At 35.7% G+C, this 16,683-nt stretch overlaps 1 protein-coding gene across 1 annotated transcript in view; it reads right to left on the bottom strand.

Moving 5' to 3' along the window:
- DDX10 (DEAD-box helicase 10) overlaps positions 1 to 16,683 on the bottom strand; it is a 308,073-nt gene that overhangs the window by 113,707 nt on the left and 177,683 nt on the right. The window contains exons 14-15 of the mRNA XM_027849599.1: positions 10,347 to 10,463; positions 5,483 to 5,644 (exon numbers count right to left, since the gene is read on the bottom strand). Of these exons, the coding sequence (XP_027705400.1) occupies positions 5,483 to 5,644; positions 10,347 to 10,463 (279 nt within the window). The remainder of the gene's footprint in view (positions 1 to 5,482; positions 5,645 to 10,346; positions 10,464 to 16,683) is intronic.

Below are 16,683 nucleotides of genomic sequence, written 5' to 3'. Positions count from 1 at the left end.
TCACTGTTTTTCTTTATTACGAGGGCTCAATGTAAGAAATAGCAAAGTGAGAAATGAAATTTAAAAACCAAAGTGACAGTGGAACTGTGATTTAATTGGTTTTGGGAATGCCAAAGAGAGGAAAGTCCTTTTGATGCAGTGGATACAGAATCCAGCCTGGAGTCAGGATGACCCAAGTTCAAATATATATACTTATATACTTACTAACTGTGTGACCGTGGGGCAAGTTACCCCTGTTTGCCTCAGTTTCCTTATCTGTAAAATAGGGATAATAATAGCATTGACTTCCCAGGACTGTTGTGAAGATCAGATTAGATAATAATTATAAAGTGTTTAGCACCGTATATAGAACATAGTGAATACTATATAAATGTTAGCTATTATTTTATTATTACCAGTACAGGTGAGCACATTCTATGAAACTTACAGTTTTTAGAACACAATCTAATCTCACTATTGAAGGGGAGTTGAGTTATTGATTTTATATTATGAATTATTTGTTTTTGTAAAATTTAAATAAAAGGTTTTCTCACATCTTATTTTTATTTCTCAGATCTTAGTTATGGCCATAGCTATAGTTGCCCAAAACACTCAAAGATTAAATGACTTGTCCGGGGACAATATGCGTCAGACGCAAGATTTATACTCAGGTCTTCCAGGCTTCAAGTCCTGCTCTCTATACATTATACTATGCTGACTCTCAAAATGTATCAAGAAAATTTTAAAATAAAGAGGCTTATAATGCATTCAATAAATTCAACTTAAATGGGCAATAACTTTAGACTCAGTCATATGGCTGAATGCTTATAAAGAAATGATGATCTGAAAGCTGGAATATATGAAACTCAGGTCTTAACTTCACACGAATCAAGTTCAAGATCTGTTTAATGCAGTTGCTAAGACAATTCTACCATTATGTAAAAGACACCATATTTATCAGTGATTGTAGAAAAAGGCACTGAATGAAATGTTAAAAGGATCTATCTTCAGGGGCAACACAACCACGTACATCATAGGCATTGGCCATAACTATGATCAGAGAAATAAAAACTCTTTTTGTTTTACAAAAACAAATAATTCGCAATATGAAAATATTGATTCAATCTCCTTCAATAGGAAGATTTGGATTGTGTTCCAAAAACCTATAAGTCACTTGTTCGGAATTTATATTACACATTTTCCGTAGAAACAACAATGGTTAGGTTCCTTGTCAACGCAAGTTAAAAACTGACAATGTTGTTAAAATACTCTAACATTTGCGATAAATAAATATTAAAGACAATCTGTTGCAATGTTAATCTCTGGGGAGAAAAAAAACAAAATTTTACAACAAAAGAATGACAATTTTAAAAAATTTATTGTGAAGGCTATTGTTTGAAAACTAGATTTAACTAGAGACCTTTCCCGGAGATTGTGATATCAACTTGCATGTTTCCAGAGCTTTCCAGAGGTTGGTAATATTGGTTGCTGTATCTAATGTCACCTCAAAACTTAAGGCTCTCTTTTGAATTGATAAACCTGTACTACCAGTATCAGCATCTGAAACTTATTTAGGAGGCATTAGGATAATTTTTTTTTTAGTTCACAATTAAAGCAAAGACAAGAAAGGAAGGAGGCAGGGCAATACATTTTCTCTTTTTACTGGAAAAGACCTCCCCTAGCTGAGCTGCAGTCATGCCTAAGAATTACTAAGAGGTTTCCCCAAGCTGACATTCCATTCAGAATCTTGGGATCAAATCTAAAAGCATCTTCCTACGTGGAACTATGGCTGCCTTATGGCTAATGGACAGCACTCCAATTTAATACCTTTTCTTCTAATGCCCTAACAGCTGTCATTCAGAAACCCTGACCAAGCAGATTTTCTTTTACATATCTACCTTTCTCCTATTCTAATCCCTGAGGTAGCTAGTGCATGAATATAATGCCTAATTTGGAGTCAGAAAGATATGACTTCAAATTCTATCTCTGAGGCTGTGTGAGCCTGAACAAGTCATTTAACTTTCGTCAGCCTCAGTTTTTCAATCTATAAAATGGGGATAATAATAGCATTTCACGAGGATCCTAGGCTTAATCTCTTAGAGCCGTTATGAGGATCAAATAAGATAACATAAGTTCTTTTCAAACCTTAAGATAATATAAAAATGTTATAAATATTACTTAAATTACATAACCTTACTTCCAATGTCCTGTCAGTTCACCCTTTCCATATAACCCTATGGCACACCCACATGAGTAATGAACTCAGTTCCACTCTGAATTGATTCCTCTTACATTTCTCCCACTTCCTCCTGCCTCTTGACACTAATTAAAACGTGATTTTCTCCTAAAGACAACACTCCCTTGCCATCTGGATGTCTCTAATGTGGACCACAACTTCCTTATACAATAGGACCTATGTAGCCAAGAGGTATACTCCTTGTTTCCCAATGCCACTTTAACCTACTTGAAACAGAAAATCACTTACTCAACAAGTATTTATTATCTAACTACCATATAAAAGGCAGTTAGGCAGTCAGTAAACATTTATTAACTGTTTATTATGTGCCAAGTACTGGGGATATAAAAACAGGCAAAAGACAGTCCTTGTCTCAGGGAAATCTTAATCTAATGAGGGAAACAACAAGCAAGGAAATACCTACAAACAAGATATACAGGATAAATAGGAAATAACTAAAAGAGGCAAGGTATTAGAACTAAGAGGAATTGGAAAGACTTCCTGTAGAAGATAGTTTCAGTTGGGCCTTAAAGGAAATCAGGGAAGCTAGCAGGCAGAAATGAGGAGGGAAAACATTCTAGGCATGTGGGACAACCAGAGAAAAAGCCTGGCGCAGGGAGATAGAGTATCTTTTTTGAGGAACAACCAAGATGCCCAGTGTCAATGGATCGAAGAGTGTGGGATGAGGAGTAAGGAGTAAGTCTTCTATTAGACTTTCTTTCCCTCTCCCTGCCCCCCTGAGTAAGCATAATAATCAGCTAGAATTGGCCATACTTTATATAAATTCTAACATCTGACTTTTCACAAAGATCCAATTCCCTTACTGCCACCACATTTAAGTTACAAGAAAATTAATCCAAATATTTTACACAATTTCACTTGATCCTAAAAAGATATTTTCTTTGATGAATAATCAACATAAAATCAAGTTGGTAGGACACATATAAATACTCCTGAACAATAAAAAGCCATCTTATCATCAAACATTAAATATGATCTTTATAATGTGGATCATCCTAGGAAACTACGTATTCAGTGTACATAAATCTTGATAATTACTATAGTTCCCAGATTTCCTTGCCAAATCCTAACCACTGCCATCTGAAAAGGGGAGGTGGGGAAACAGAATCAGACATTTAATTATCTAACTTTGTCATCTATAGCTTAGAAAGAAGGAAGAACAGGATGGCCTTTATATTCTGATCTAAGTCATAATTTAAATGGTAGGATAAAGGGGACATAAGTAGAATAACTACTACAAAACATTTGCAAGTTGTTGGAGCTATTAGATTTCGACACATGAACAATATTATATAATAGTTTTGAGTTTTGTGGCTGAAACAGTGATGTGGGGAGTACAAAGTCATTTTGACATTCCTGACACTAATAAAAAATAAGAGGGGAGATTGCTTCCAGTCTCTAATAATCTGCAATCAGTATATTTCAGGTTGATTTATTCACTATATTTATAGTATATTTCTCTATATTCATTTCCATCCCCAAAGCTATATTCAATATCTACTTGCTTCCTATTCATCAAATGGCACTGTAAAACTGCATCACATTTTAAATGAATGGGATGTGGACTGCTGCTTCAGAAAAGCAAATGGTTTATTAAACAGAAACCAAGTCAACAGGAGTCAAAGATCACACAAAGACTTCTCTGGAAAGCAATACTCTGAAGTAGTTGCCAGACCAACCTCTGAGTCATTGAATGTTTAATGCAGGAGCTAAAAATTCCATTTGCTTTATGTCTATGTCAGTTTTAAATTTAGTGCTACAATTCTTTTGCGGTGTTGTGAAAATCCAGGGTGTTTCCAATTACTTTAAGGAATGTTGCAAAAAGTTCTCAAAACAATTTAAGTTCATATTTAGTTTCCAATGCATGCCAAACTTGTTTTAGAGGTGAGGGGGAATAAAGAGAAGATAGTATTATAAAAAAAGTACAAGTTCTCTCAACTAGAGAACTGAGAGGACTTTAGGGTTACCAGTATATAAGAGAAAACCATAGACCTTGCAGTGGCAGATGAACAGTGTGGGTGTAGCTGAACACTGATAATCACAGAAGTGGGCAGCCTGCTCATCTCAAAACTTACAAAGTCAGGCAGTGGGATTATGCAAAGAAGGACTTATTTTCTGTAAAATGTTTGTGTCTTATTTGTTTTCATCTTGATGGTATATGGTGAAAAAATAGATGAGAAATGAAAAGGTTTAACACTATTCTGCCCTATCTGAAGCTACACAGACATTAGTGTCACAAGCTTGGCATATTAACATTTTACTTTCCTATACTTTCAAAAATAGGGTTAAGAACCCATCGTTCTAGTGCTTTTAACAATTCCCAGAGACACTTAATACTCCAACTAAACTAACGAATGAATCTTTTTACAATTTAACTAGCCCATCTCTTTTTTCTAAACATGCATTTTCTTGGTAATGTCTATGAAGTGCAATATCTGTATATTTTTAAAGTACTCCTTATATCTCAAGTAAAATTATAGATTAAGAACTGTAACATGTCTCATATATGCCTCCTTCCCTCCTCTGACACCCTTATGAACAGGCCCTTACTACCTCATAACTAGACTGTTGCAATAGTGTGCAAGTTGGTCTCACTGACACAAGTCTTTCCCCATTCCAGTCCATCTTCCACTTAGCTTATTAAATGATCAATGATCTTCTTAAAATGCAGGTTTGACTATGTCGTTCCAGTGTCTTCCTATCACCTCCAGGATCAAATGTTTGGTATGCAAAGCCATTCATAGCCTGTCCCCCTAACCTTTCCAGTCTTCTTACACTTTACAACTCCCACCTCCCCACCATGTACTCTGCAATCCAGGGACACTTACCTCCTTGCTGTTCCTCAAATAAGAAATTACATCTCTCAACAATCTCAGAATTTTAACCAGCTGTTCTCCATGTGGAATGCTCTCCTTATATAGTGAGCATAATGATGCAAATGCAAAGAACAAAAACCTAAAACTGAATGCTGTGACATTATAATGATCAAACTTGGCCCCAATAAGCAGAAAAGAAATTTTATCTCCTTTCCTTCTTTGCAGATGAAACACTGCATATACTGTCAGCTTTGCGTTAGTTTTGCTGAACTGTTATTTTTTTTTCCTCTTTCTTATTCTTTGTTACAAAGAATGGCTCTCAGAGTGCTTATGGGAAGGTGAGGAAAAGCAACATATATGGGAATAAAGATGAAGTAAAAACAAAATTTTTAAATAAATTTTTAAAAAAATAATAAAAAGCAAGATTTACCCTATGCTTTGCTTTAATTTTCTTTCTGTATTCTTCTTTGTCAAATTTGTCCTCTTCTTGCAGTCTTTCCTTTGCTTTCTCCAAGTTGATGCCAGCACACTCATCCTCTTCCTCAATTTTGTTCACGTTGGATTTCTGTATAGGTGGCCACTGCTGAACTAACTGTTAATTCAAAGAGAAGATATCAATAAACTTTTATCATTTAGGATGACAACCACTCATTCAAACTAAAATGGACAAACACACAATTTTTGCCATAATACCTTTGTTTCTTAAGCTTTCTGTACACCTGCTTGGCCCTAGAGGGCAGAACTAGGCAAAAGTTGGAAAGAAGCAGGTTTAGGATATATACACAGAAAAAAACCCAACTTCTTACCAATTACAGCTATCCAAAAATAAGAGAATGATGCAGAAAGTAATAGGTTCCTTCTTGCTAAAGAGCTTCAAACAAAGAGCAGGTAACTACTCATTGATGATGTTTTAAAGGATATTCTCATATAGATGCAGAATGACAGCCACTGCTATCTCTTTGAATTGTGATATTCTGTGACCTCTGTAAATTATGTGATACTGAAATATGAAGTATATAAAGACTGAACATTTCATCAAAAAGAGCACAAAGCTAGATCTTACCCAAATGGTGCATAATGAAAAATTTTAGTGACCAAACATGACCATTATTTTGACACCACAAGGTAAAAGACTGAACTGAGGCCAATATTTTAGGTCATATAATACAGTAGGATTTGAAAGCACATGACACAGAGCTCATAGGAGCAGTAAATAAATCTTAACATTCAAAGATGAGGATTTTTTCTCCCTTCTAAAAAATTTTCTGCTAGTTAGACATAAAAAGTACGATCTCTGCAGTTTACCATTTCAGCATACTAAAGAACCTGATCTTCAGAGGAAAAAATATTTTTTTGTTCAGCATATCATTTAAAGAAAGCAGTGGTCAGCTCTTGACAGGAATTACACAAAATTCATTATTTATTACAATAGATCCTCAAGAGGATTCTGGGAAGATGGCAGAGTAGGGCAGAAAACTTTCAGCTCTCCAAATTTCCTCCGTAAAAGAAGACAGAACATGGTATCAGAGCAGCAGAAATAAACACAGGGTAAAGCAGCTGTCCTCCTAAGACAATTTAAGAAGACCCTAAGAAAGTCCTAACCTCCAGGGCAGGAGGTTTGGCCTGAGTGACCTGCAAACATCTCTAAGCCAACTCAGCATTATCAACAAATAACAAGCCCTAGGGGTAACTGGGTTGAGTGGTAGCCTCCACCTTAGAAACTTTCATTTTGCAGACAGCGTGAAAGTCTGACCACTGAGGAGAAGACTGAAAGACCTTCCACTGTCAAGGAATGCTAAGCACAGCTGTGCTGACCAGACGCATCTGGGGCCAAGGGTTTCAGGGAGAAGGAGCTAGCACACACCTGGTGAGTGCAGTAGTGAGGGGCAGGGACCCAGTTGGCTGCACCCACTTGCAGCAGAGCATTGTCCCTGGTTTCAGTTCCAGGGCAGAGAGGACTGGCGTAGTTTGCAGCCACCCAAGAGACCACAGGGAATAAGGTCATCTGTGGGACACTGTGGCTGAGGGCCCTGAGTGGAGAGGAGAGCCCAAGGTTGGGCCTGGAGACATAGCTCAGAAAATAACAATAAGAAGGACCTGAGACTTGGGGCATCATTCCCCATACCTCAGGACCACAACTTAATTACACTAATAGCGGCTAAAAACAAAATAAAACGAAAATAAATAAAAATGAGTAAGCAAAGGACAAAGAACCCAACCATAGATAGTCACTATGGGGATAGAGAGGATCTGAGTTCATATTCAGAGGAAGATAACAGAGCTAAAAAAAGTCACTCCTTTTTCAATGAGAAACGTCAAATGGTCCCAAGCACAAAAAAAGTTCTTAAGAGAATTTAAAAAGGACTATAAAAATAAATAAGGGATATTGAGGAAAAATTAGAAAAAAAAATGAGAGCAGTCCAAGAAAATCAAGAAAATTATGCTATGTTTTGTTTTAACTGGGGGGCTGGGAGAGCTAGGCAATGGACTTGCCCAGGGTCACACAGCTAGTAATGTTATGTATCTGAAGCAGGATTTGAACTCAGGTCCTCCTCACTCCAGGGCCAGTGCTCTATCCACTGTGCCTCCTAGCTGCCCCAAATCAAGAAAATTATGAAAAGAAAGTCAACCAACTGGAAATGAGAATCCAAAACTTAAGAAAGAAAATAATTCCTTGAAAACTAGAATTGGGCAAGGGGAAGTTAATGACATTCTAAGACACAAAGAAATCATAAAACAAAAATCAAAAGAATTAAAAAAAGAAGAGAAAGTGAAACATCTCATCAGAAAAATAAACAATGTCAAGAACAGATCAAGGAGAAATAATTAAGAACAGTTGAACTACCAGAAAGTTACAATTTTAAAAAAGAATCTTGATACAATATTACAAGAAATTATCAAGGAAAATTCAGGTGCTCTGAAGTTCTAGAACAAGAAGTCAAAGTAGAAATAGAAAAAAATCCACCAATCACCACTTGAAAGAGATCCCAGGAAGAAAACTTGCAGGAATATCATAGACAAGCTTCAAAACTCCCAGGTTAAGGAGGAAATATTGGAAGCAATAAGAAAAAAAAATTAAATATCATAGAGCTACAATAAGGATTACACAAGACCTAGCAGCTATTACATTGCAGGCTTGTAGGTCTTGGAATATAATATTCTGTAGAGCAAAAGAACTGAGGTTACAACCAATGATAACTTAGCCAGCAAAGTTAAGTATAATCCTGAATGAAAAAAAACCAAAACCAAAAACAAAATGGATATTTAATGAACTCAAAGACTTTCAAGTTTTTGTGACAAAAACCCCTGAACTGCAGGGAAAATTAGACATATAACATCCAGGAGAAATATAAGGTAAACATTAAAGACCAATTATAAGGGACTCAATAAGGTCAAATTTTTACTTCATATATGTGAAAATATTAGCAATACTCTTATGATTGTCATTATTATTTGGGGAGCTTAAAAGAAAGGAGTGGGATAAGCTGAGGGTGATTCTAAAAAATAAAAAAAAAATTCTAAAAAAATAAAACTATGTAGGCCTCATAAAAATGAGGCAAAAAAGGAAAAAACTGATACACAAGAAGCTAGTAGGGGGGAGGGAGAGTAGTGCTAGAACCTTACTCTCACCAGGAATAAGTTAAAGATGGAACAACATATGTACCTAGAAAAGCATAAAAGTCTTCTAAATTCAGAAAGATATATGAGGGCAAGGGAAAAGGATGAGAGGAAAGGGTAAGGGAGGGACTTTAGGGTGGGGTAGGTTAGGGAATAGGAGTAGCAGATAGAAGTGAAGCAGAGGAGTGAAGAGGTATAGTATAAATAGAGTGAGAAGGATAGTGACGAAAAACAGGAAGGAGAAAAATGCACAAATAATTGTAGCTTAGAATGTGAACAAGATGAATTTACCTATAAAACAGAAATAGCTAGCAGATTAAAAATTTGAATTCAACAATATGTTGCTTTTAGGAAACATTTAAAAAAATGAGAGATACACCCAGAGATAAAAAGAGCATGAGTAGGACTGAGTACATAAAAAAGCAAGGATAGTAATCATGACAAAGTTAAAGTTAAAATAGATTTAATCAAAAGTGAAAAATAGGGAAACTACACTGTATTAGCAACATTATTCAATATTGTTGTAGACCATTTAAAATACTTAGACAGTATAAAGTAGCTGAGTGTATACCTGCCAAAATAGACACAGAACTATATGAACATAAACATAAAACACTTTTCATACACATAAACTCAGATCTAAATAACTGAAATAATATTTATTGTTCATGGGTTGGTAAAGCCAATTTAATTTTTTAAATGACAATTTTACCTAACCAATCCATGTATTCAATATCATTCCAATTAAGTTACTAAAAAATTATTTTACTGAGTTAGAAAAAATAATAACAAAATTCATTTGGAAGAATGACATGGGTTCTTGGTTTTCATCTGGCTTCTTATGCTTTTTGCCATGAGAATTTGGAAAGCTGATACAAATTTAAACTACGGGTCATGAAACAAAAATCTCAAAAGGAATCTTATAATTACTGTTTATTGAAAAATATATGTCTGAGGCAGATTAAAGCTACTCTAACATGTGAGGATTACATGGGCATTATTTACAACTCTGATGAAATATGCAGAATGTCTGGATATGAAAAATGTGTTGACACAATCAAAGCTATATTATACTGTTCTGATGTTAGCTAGTGGCACAGTTGCAAGCTTGAGTGAAACATCAGACTTGAGAGTCAGGAAACGGGGATTCTACTCTTGGCTCTGCTGCAAACTCACCAGATGATCTTTGCCCTGTCACATCACTTATCTGATCTTCTGTTCATTCATATGAAAAATGAGGCATGACTATGGGATCATCAGAATGCCTTTTAGCATTAGAATTCTGTAATTCTATGACATATTACAACACTTTCCTTAGTTTTCAGGCCAGTTTGTACAAAGGAAAAGAAGAATAAGAAATGAAGGCAGCTACATATATGAAGCACAGAAATTCTCATCATCTATATCTCTTTTGAGACACTACAGGAATAAAGTTTCTTTAGTGGAAGTAGAACAAAGACAATTCTGTCATTCTTATTAGACTTGTAGTCATTTTAGAGGTAGTTTCACCTTCCTGTAGTAGACCATAAAGTTTAGAAAACACTATGTTAGAGCCACCCCAGATGTGTTCTAGAAACTGTGTGTTTTATGTATAGTTAACAGTCAAGCAAATTAGGTGCACTGATTCCTCCTGTTCTGAATATAGTTATCTGTCAAGAGTATTCACTGAACCTTACCTCCCCATCTTCACTAAAGGTGACTTTTGTATTCACTTTAAATTTCCTCTTCATCACTTTCTTCGCTTCTGTCACTTTAGTTGCTTTTTTCTTGATGCAAGAATTAGGTGGTTTCCTCTGTGTGAAAAGAGAAAGACATAGACAGTTAACCAAATGGCTATTTTATGAAAATAATTTAACATTTGACTGTGCTCTTTCCAAAAGTGGGATAAGTCATTAGGAAATTAAGCATCTGAAGAAAAGTTGTCCAAAAATGGAAAAGGCTGCCTTGAGAAGCAGTGAGTTCTCTGTAACTGAATGTGCTTATGCAGAGGTCAAACGATTATCAATGATGCCTGCCATGGAAAGCATAGGAAGGAAATTGAAGGCTAGACAAGATGGCTTTTAAGTTCCCTTTCACACTGAAGATCTTAGGAAATCCTGATTATGCCCAAACAAAAATATTTCTTTATGTATGTGATATTCTGCACAACAGGAAAGATAAACTAGAACAGTATGTAAAGTAAAACACTACTTCAAATTAAATTTCTCAGGTGTGAATGTTATTTCAAAGATTAGATAAAGATACAAGAAGAATGTATACTTGCATAGTAAAATGTAACACAAAATTCAATTACAACCCAACATTCTCTATCCTTCAGAACGTATCCATTAAGCAACCACAAATACTTGGGAATGGTTAATTCTAAACAAGCTATTTTTGTGAATCACAAAAACAATGCTTAAAGGATCACAGTTTAGTCCCAAGTCAGTTTAGGAAACCATTTAAAGTCAATGAAAGACAACTCATTTTGAAGGCTGTATCAGTAACGCAAAGTCATGCTGGCTTGTGCTAAGCAGAATGATCAAAAAACCATTAGAAGGTACTTCAGAGAAAAGCAAAAGATTCTAAGTTAAATATGTTACTGTTACTAACCAACTCATCACAACACTTAGGGACAACCTTGAACTCCTGAATGACTTTGAAAGGAAGCAAAGGAAGATAGTCAATTCCCATCTGAGCAGTTTATTCTGTTTATATAGAAACTAATAGCCCTAACAAGCACCAATATTTCTAAAGTTTTAGAACAGACTAACCAAAACACTTGTACACAAGTGAGCAAGTTATTGCATGGAGGCAGTAACATACATAATAAGTAGGAGTAGAACTGTCCCTCACAATGTGCTAGACTAAATACATTCTTATCTGAAGGGACGGAACTCTGTAGACAGAAGTCTTTTGTTTCTTCTTAAGTGACTAAGTATCCAGGTCCTAGAAATTATTATGTAAGTTGGAAAAATTAATACCAAATTATGTGTTTAATGAGTGATGTTTTAACATTGCACAAACATATCCAAAAAACCTAAGATTAAAAGGTAAACAATTATTTGCCAAAAAACACACAATAAATTTCTCTAATAAAGGTCTTGATGGAACCCTAATAAAGATACCCCCCAGCTTCAATATTCTAACTTCCTTATAGGCCCTACTGCACAGTAAGCCCACTGCCTCTACCCAGCCAGTGACCCCCCTCCCCCCCCCAACTCAATATCCTAACTTCTTCATATATGCCTCACTGCTCACTAGAACAACAGGTGTGTCCATGAACTCATATTTCTCACAGAAACAGCAGGCATCCATTCCATGTGATGGGATCCCAGCCAATGCGTCTAGCTAGCCACTGCCCCCAGACTCATTCCTCATATTTCCCACTGAAACAGCAGGTGAGTCCTTGCACTCAACCACAACCACATCCATCTAGTCTCAGACAGGACCATAATACTCAGCCAATCACTATGCAGCACCACCAGGATGCCCAAGTAGGATGTGGACCCCAAAACAATAGAAGGGACTTTCCCTAAGTAGGCACCTGCGCAGTAATAGCAAAAGCTGCCCTTTAGATGAACCTATGATGTAGACAGGCTTATTATAATTTCATTATCACACACATTCCCCCATGTGTTTTTCTGTATGCATTATGGGAAATGGCATGCACAATTCCACTGAGACTGGGCTCCCTCCCCTATTACCTAATCCCTTAAAAAAGACCCTTCTGCCTTTTTAATATTCATAATTTGTTATGTAATTATATCTTTACCCTATAAAAATCCATCTTGCTTTCACTACAGTTGCTGGTTCCTTCTGGAACTTAGCCAGCATCATGAGAGGCATCAATCTCAGTAAATGCCTATACTTGGATTAGAGGTGGTCTGACTCTGAATTCTCCAAGATGGTTCTATCACAACACATCATGAAACTGCAACAGTCTTATTTCTAAGATATATAAGGAACTGATTCAATTTTACAGGAAAAAGAGACATTCCTCAATTGATAAATAAGCTAAGAATAAGAACCAGCAGGTCTGAAGGGAAGAAATGCGTGTTATCTGTAGCTATATGAAAAAATATTCCAAATCACTACGAATTAGAGAATCAGAAACTAAAGCAATTCTAAGATTCTACCTCAAATCCATCAAAGTGGCAAAGATGATGAAAAAGTAAAATGATAAATGTTGGAGGGTTCAAAAATACATTTATGTACATTTTTGTACATAATTTTTGTACATAATTACTGAACTTATTTTGTTTGATCACTAGTATTTGTTATAGGACATTTACTTTTCTTTCCTTCCCCCCTGCAAAAAAAAAAAAAAATTGAATGGAGGGTGGAATGAAGAGAAAATAGACATACTAATGGGAAGGGTTGCTACGTATATGAAGTGTTACGTGTACTGTCCGATAAGGTCACCATGTTATTCATTTTATTTGTTTTACTTTGCTACAAGAGACATCTCAGAATGGGGGTAATCTGTAAATGTCTGTAATATAAAAACATATCAATAAAATGTTATAAACACAAAATCAACTGGGAGACCAGTGAGGGCAAAAATTGAGGGGGAAAAACGGCCCTTTGGACAGTTGTTTAGTGCTGTCTTCTTCATTAACAACTACTTTGTATTTATATATCTTTGTCCATGTGATTTCTTGGAAGGCAAGTCTTGTTTTTCATTATGCCTTTGTCATAATAACATAACTACTGTACCTGAACAATACTTTGTAAACGGTGGGCACTTAAAAACTGTTCCTTGAATGAGTTAGATGACTAGTAATTACTATGTAGTAACAAACATGCACATAAAGATAAAAATTCATTTAAGAAAACAGATATTTATTACTATGAACATGCAAATGCTTTAAAATAACAAAAAAGAACTTAAAAATTGATAATTTTGCCCAAAGGAAGTTAGATTTTTGAAATGCTAATGTAGGAGGTGTCCCAAAAGTCTTAGTGCAGTTTTAAGCTTTAATAGCTTAAAATTAATTTTAATAGTTGGACAATTATTATTCTAAGTATTTTAACAGTCACATCTTGCATTTCTACTTGCATTGTGATTTAAGTCCTAGAAAACAGCACTGTCCCAAATGATTATGTTTTCTAGCTGTTTCTGACCAACTTACTATCACTTTCCCGAATTTATTTCACTGTAACCAAAACTGTATGAAGCTGTAAAAATACTTAATGTTTTATTTATCCATTTCTGCAGCTACAAATTAATTTATAATCAAGAAATTAATGACATTTGCTCTTCATTAGAAATTCATGACAAAAATGAATTATTTTAGATGTAAAGTATCTTACATAGCTCTGAAGAGTCATATTTTACACTAGACCTGCATCAGTAAACCATGCTTCTAAAAGCAGAACTAAGAAACCATTTATTAGCATTATCTTTAAGCCATCAGATCTCTAGACAAAATTTAAGAGTAGGGGAATTAATATTTGGTTCCCATTCGACTTTCACTTCTTGGAACCTTATCTCTTCAATAACTCAGGCATTCATTGACCCACTTTTCTTTGGTAAGACTCAGTTTTCTAGATGGAAGGGCAGAGGTACAAAAATCCAAGGAATCTAAGTTTGAAGGGACATCAAAATCAATCTATTTCAACTACTTTAGGAAAACTCTCCATTTTCTCTTGCAGGCAGCTGCAATCTACCTTAAAACTTCTACCCATCATTCCCACTTCTACCCTCTTTGGAAAAAAGACTACCATACTTTCTCATTAAAACTCTTCAGATATTTGAAAACAGGAATTCTAGCCCCTCTAGAGTTCCCCTTTTTTAGAGTAAAAATGCTCAGGTCCTTCAACCAAAACTCATAAAGCATGATTTCATGTCCCTTCGTTATCCTTCTTACTCTCTCTGAATGATTTCCAGCAGATGAAATGACTGACGATGATGATGATATATAAAGTACATTCAATGTATGTAAGTATCTTACATACATTATCTCATTTGAGCCTCACAACAACCCTTAAAGGTAGGTAGGTACTGTAGGTATTAATATTTCCTTTTAACAGAAGAAGAAATAGACTCAAAGAGGTTAAGGACTGGCCCACTGTCACCCAAGTATTAAGCATCCAAGGTAGGATACTGGACCCAAATAATTTCAAGACAGTGCAGGGGATAGAGCACTGAACTAAAAGTCAGGAAGACCGAGTTCCAATTCTGTTATTGTTAGTTGTATGATCCTAAGCAAGGGTCACTGAATCTGCTTGCCTTAGTTTCCTAAACTGTAAAATGGGGAAAATAATAGCACCTACCTCCCAGGATTGTTGTAAAGATCAAATAAGTAAATATTTGAAAGGTGCTTATCACAGTACCCGGCATTTTATTATTTATTAAGTAGGCACTTAATAAATGCTTTTTTCCTTCCAGATCATAAATCTAGTATTCCTCACATTGATGCTTTTCCTAAAATTTGAGTCCCAAATATCTAATAATAACCTGTAACAGTGTAAAGAAAAACAACTCTGAGAAATGAAATGACCCACCAGAGTACTCATGTTACCCACCTCCTGACAGAAAGGCAATGGGCACAAGATTCAGAATGATACCGACAGCTTTGGACATAGCCAATGTGGATTTTGTTTTACTTTACTATGGGTATTTTCTACTGGGACTTTGCTTTCTTTTCTGCAAATACAGAAATGGAAGTGGGAAGGAGAGAAGGACGAGGTGTGGTTAGAGACAAGGTCTCCTCCCTCTTCCTAGTCCCCATTAACAAAAACAAAGCAAGAAGGTAATATTTAATAGTCTGACCTACCAACTCTTATATGGGTGTTGCAAAGATAAAATGAGATAATAGAGATAGTTTATTAAAGCATTATATATAGTTTCTATAGTGAAATTCTGTGATTTTGTGTATATTCTCCACTAAAGCAGCAAACAACTCTTTCACACCTCCACTTTACCTGTGGCCAACTTTCTGATGATGAGCCTGCTCCACATTTAGCTATTTACTCTTCAAAGCACAGGGAAAGAACTGTCCCCATCCTGTAGTTGAAAACCTTCCAGATTCCAACTTGGTAGAACCTGCCAAAGCTTCAGTTTTTCTAGCACAGGCTTTGAGAAGCCCTGTACACCACCACTTTGTCTTGAAGATTTGAGGAGGACTTTGGTGAAACTATATATTTTGAGTTATTGCCAAACTGCTGGTGCACATGACAGTGCTTCGCCTCAGTGCCTCCCAACTTCCCAGTCTCTTATGTTAAACAGCCCCAGTTCTTTCATTTGGAATTCCTCTTCTGGACCTGCATCAGCTTGCTCAGCTCCCCCATAAAACGTGTCGTGGACAACTGAAAACATGACATAGTAGATAAAGAGTCAGCTGGTATTGGCGCCAGGAAGACCTGGGTTTAAGTCCTACCTCTTATATACCAGCTCAGTAACACTGGAGAAAGTCACTTTACCTCTCAATGCTCTAGGCAACTCTCAAAGACTCTAAGTTACAGAGAAGGCAATGACTTGCAGTATTAATTTCCTTACCTGGGAGTTCCTTATATCAATTAAATCACAGGAACCTAATAATGGACACACACACACACACACACACACGAGAGAGGAGGACCTTGGTTCAAATTCAGTCTCTGATTCTTACTGTATGACCACGGGCAAATCACCTCACCCCTCTGAGGCTATTTCATCATTTAGAAAATGAGGACAGTAATTGCTATAGTACGTATCTCATATGGCTGTTGAGATCAAAGGATATAAACTGCATAAAATGCTTTCTAAACTTTAAAACTCTATATAAATAATGTCAGCTATTATCATTATCACTATTAAGATACATTTTGGAAGACTTACACATATCTTGATAAAATTTCAACTTTTTAAATTCAGCTCACTATTCTAGTCAATTGAAAACTTAAATAAGTTGTATAAACAACATCCCTAATTAGGCTGTTTCTTACATTATTGCCTCAGCTTTAATTCTTTGTTCCTTCACCCATAATTTACACCTATAATGTATCAACTAAAAGATATAGAATGATTGTAAAACAACATTGCAAATA

The sequence above is a fragment of the Vombatus ursinus genome, unplaced genomic scaffold (assembly GCF_900497805.2).
Source record: "Vombatus ursinus unplaced genomic scaffold, bare-nosed wombat genome assembly UNPS02007612.1, whole genome shotgun sequence".
NCBI lineage: Eukaryota > Metazoa > Chordata > Mammalia > Diprotodontia > Vombatidae > Vombatus > Vombatus ursinus.
This window is presented reverse-complemented; position numbering and strand designations above follow the sequence as displayed.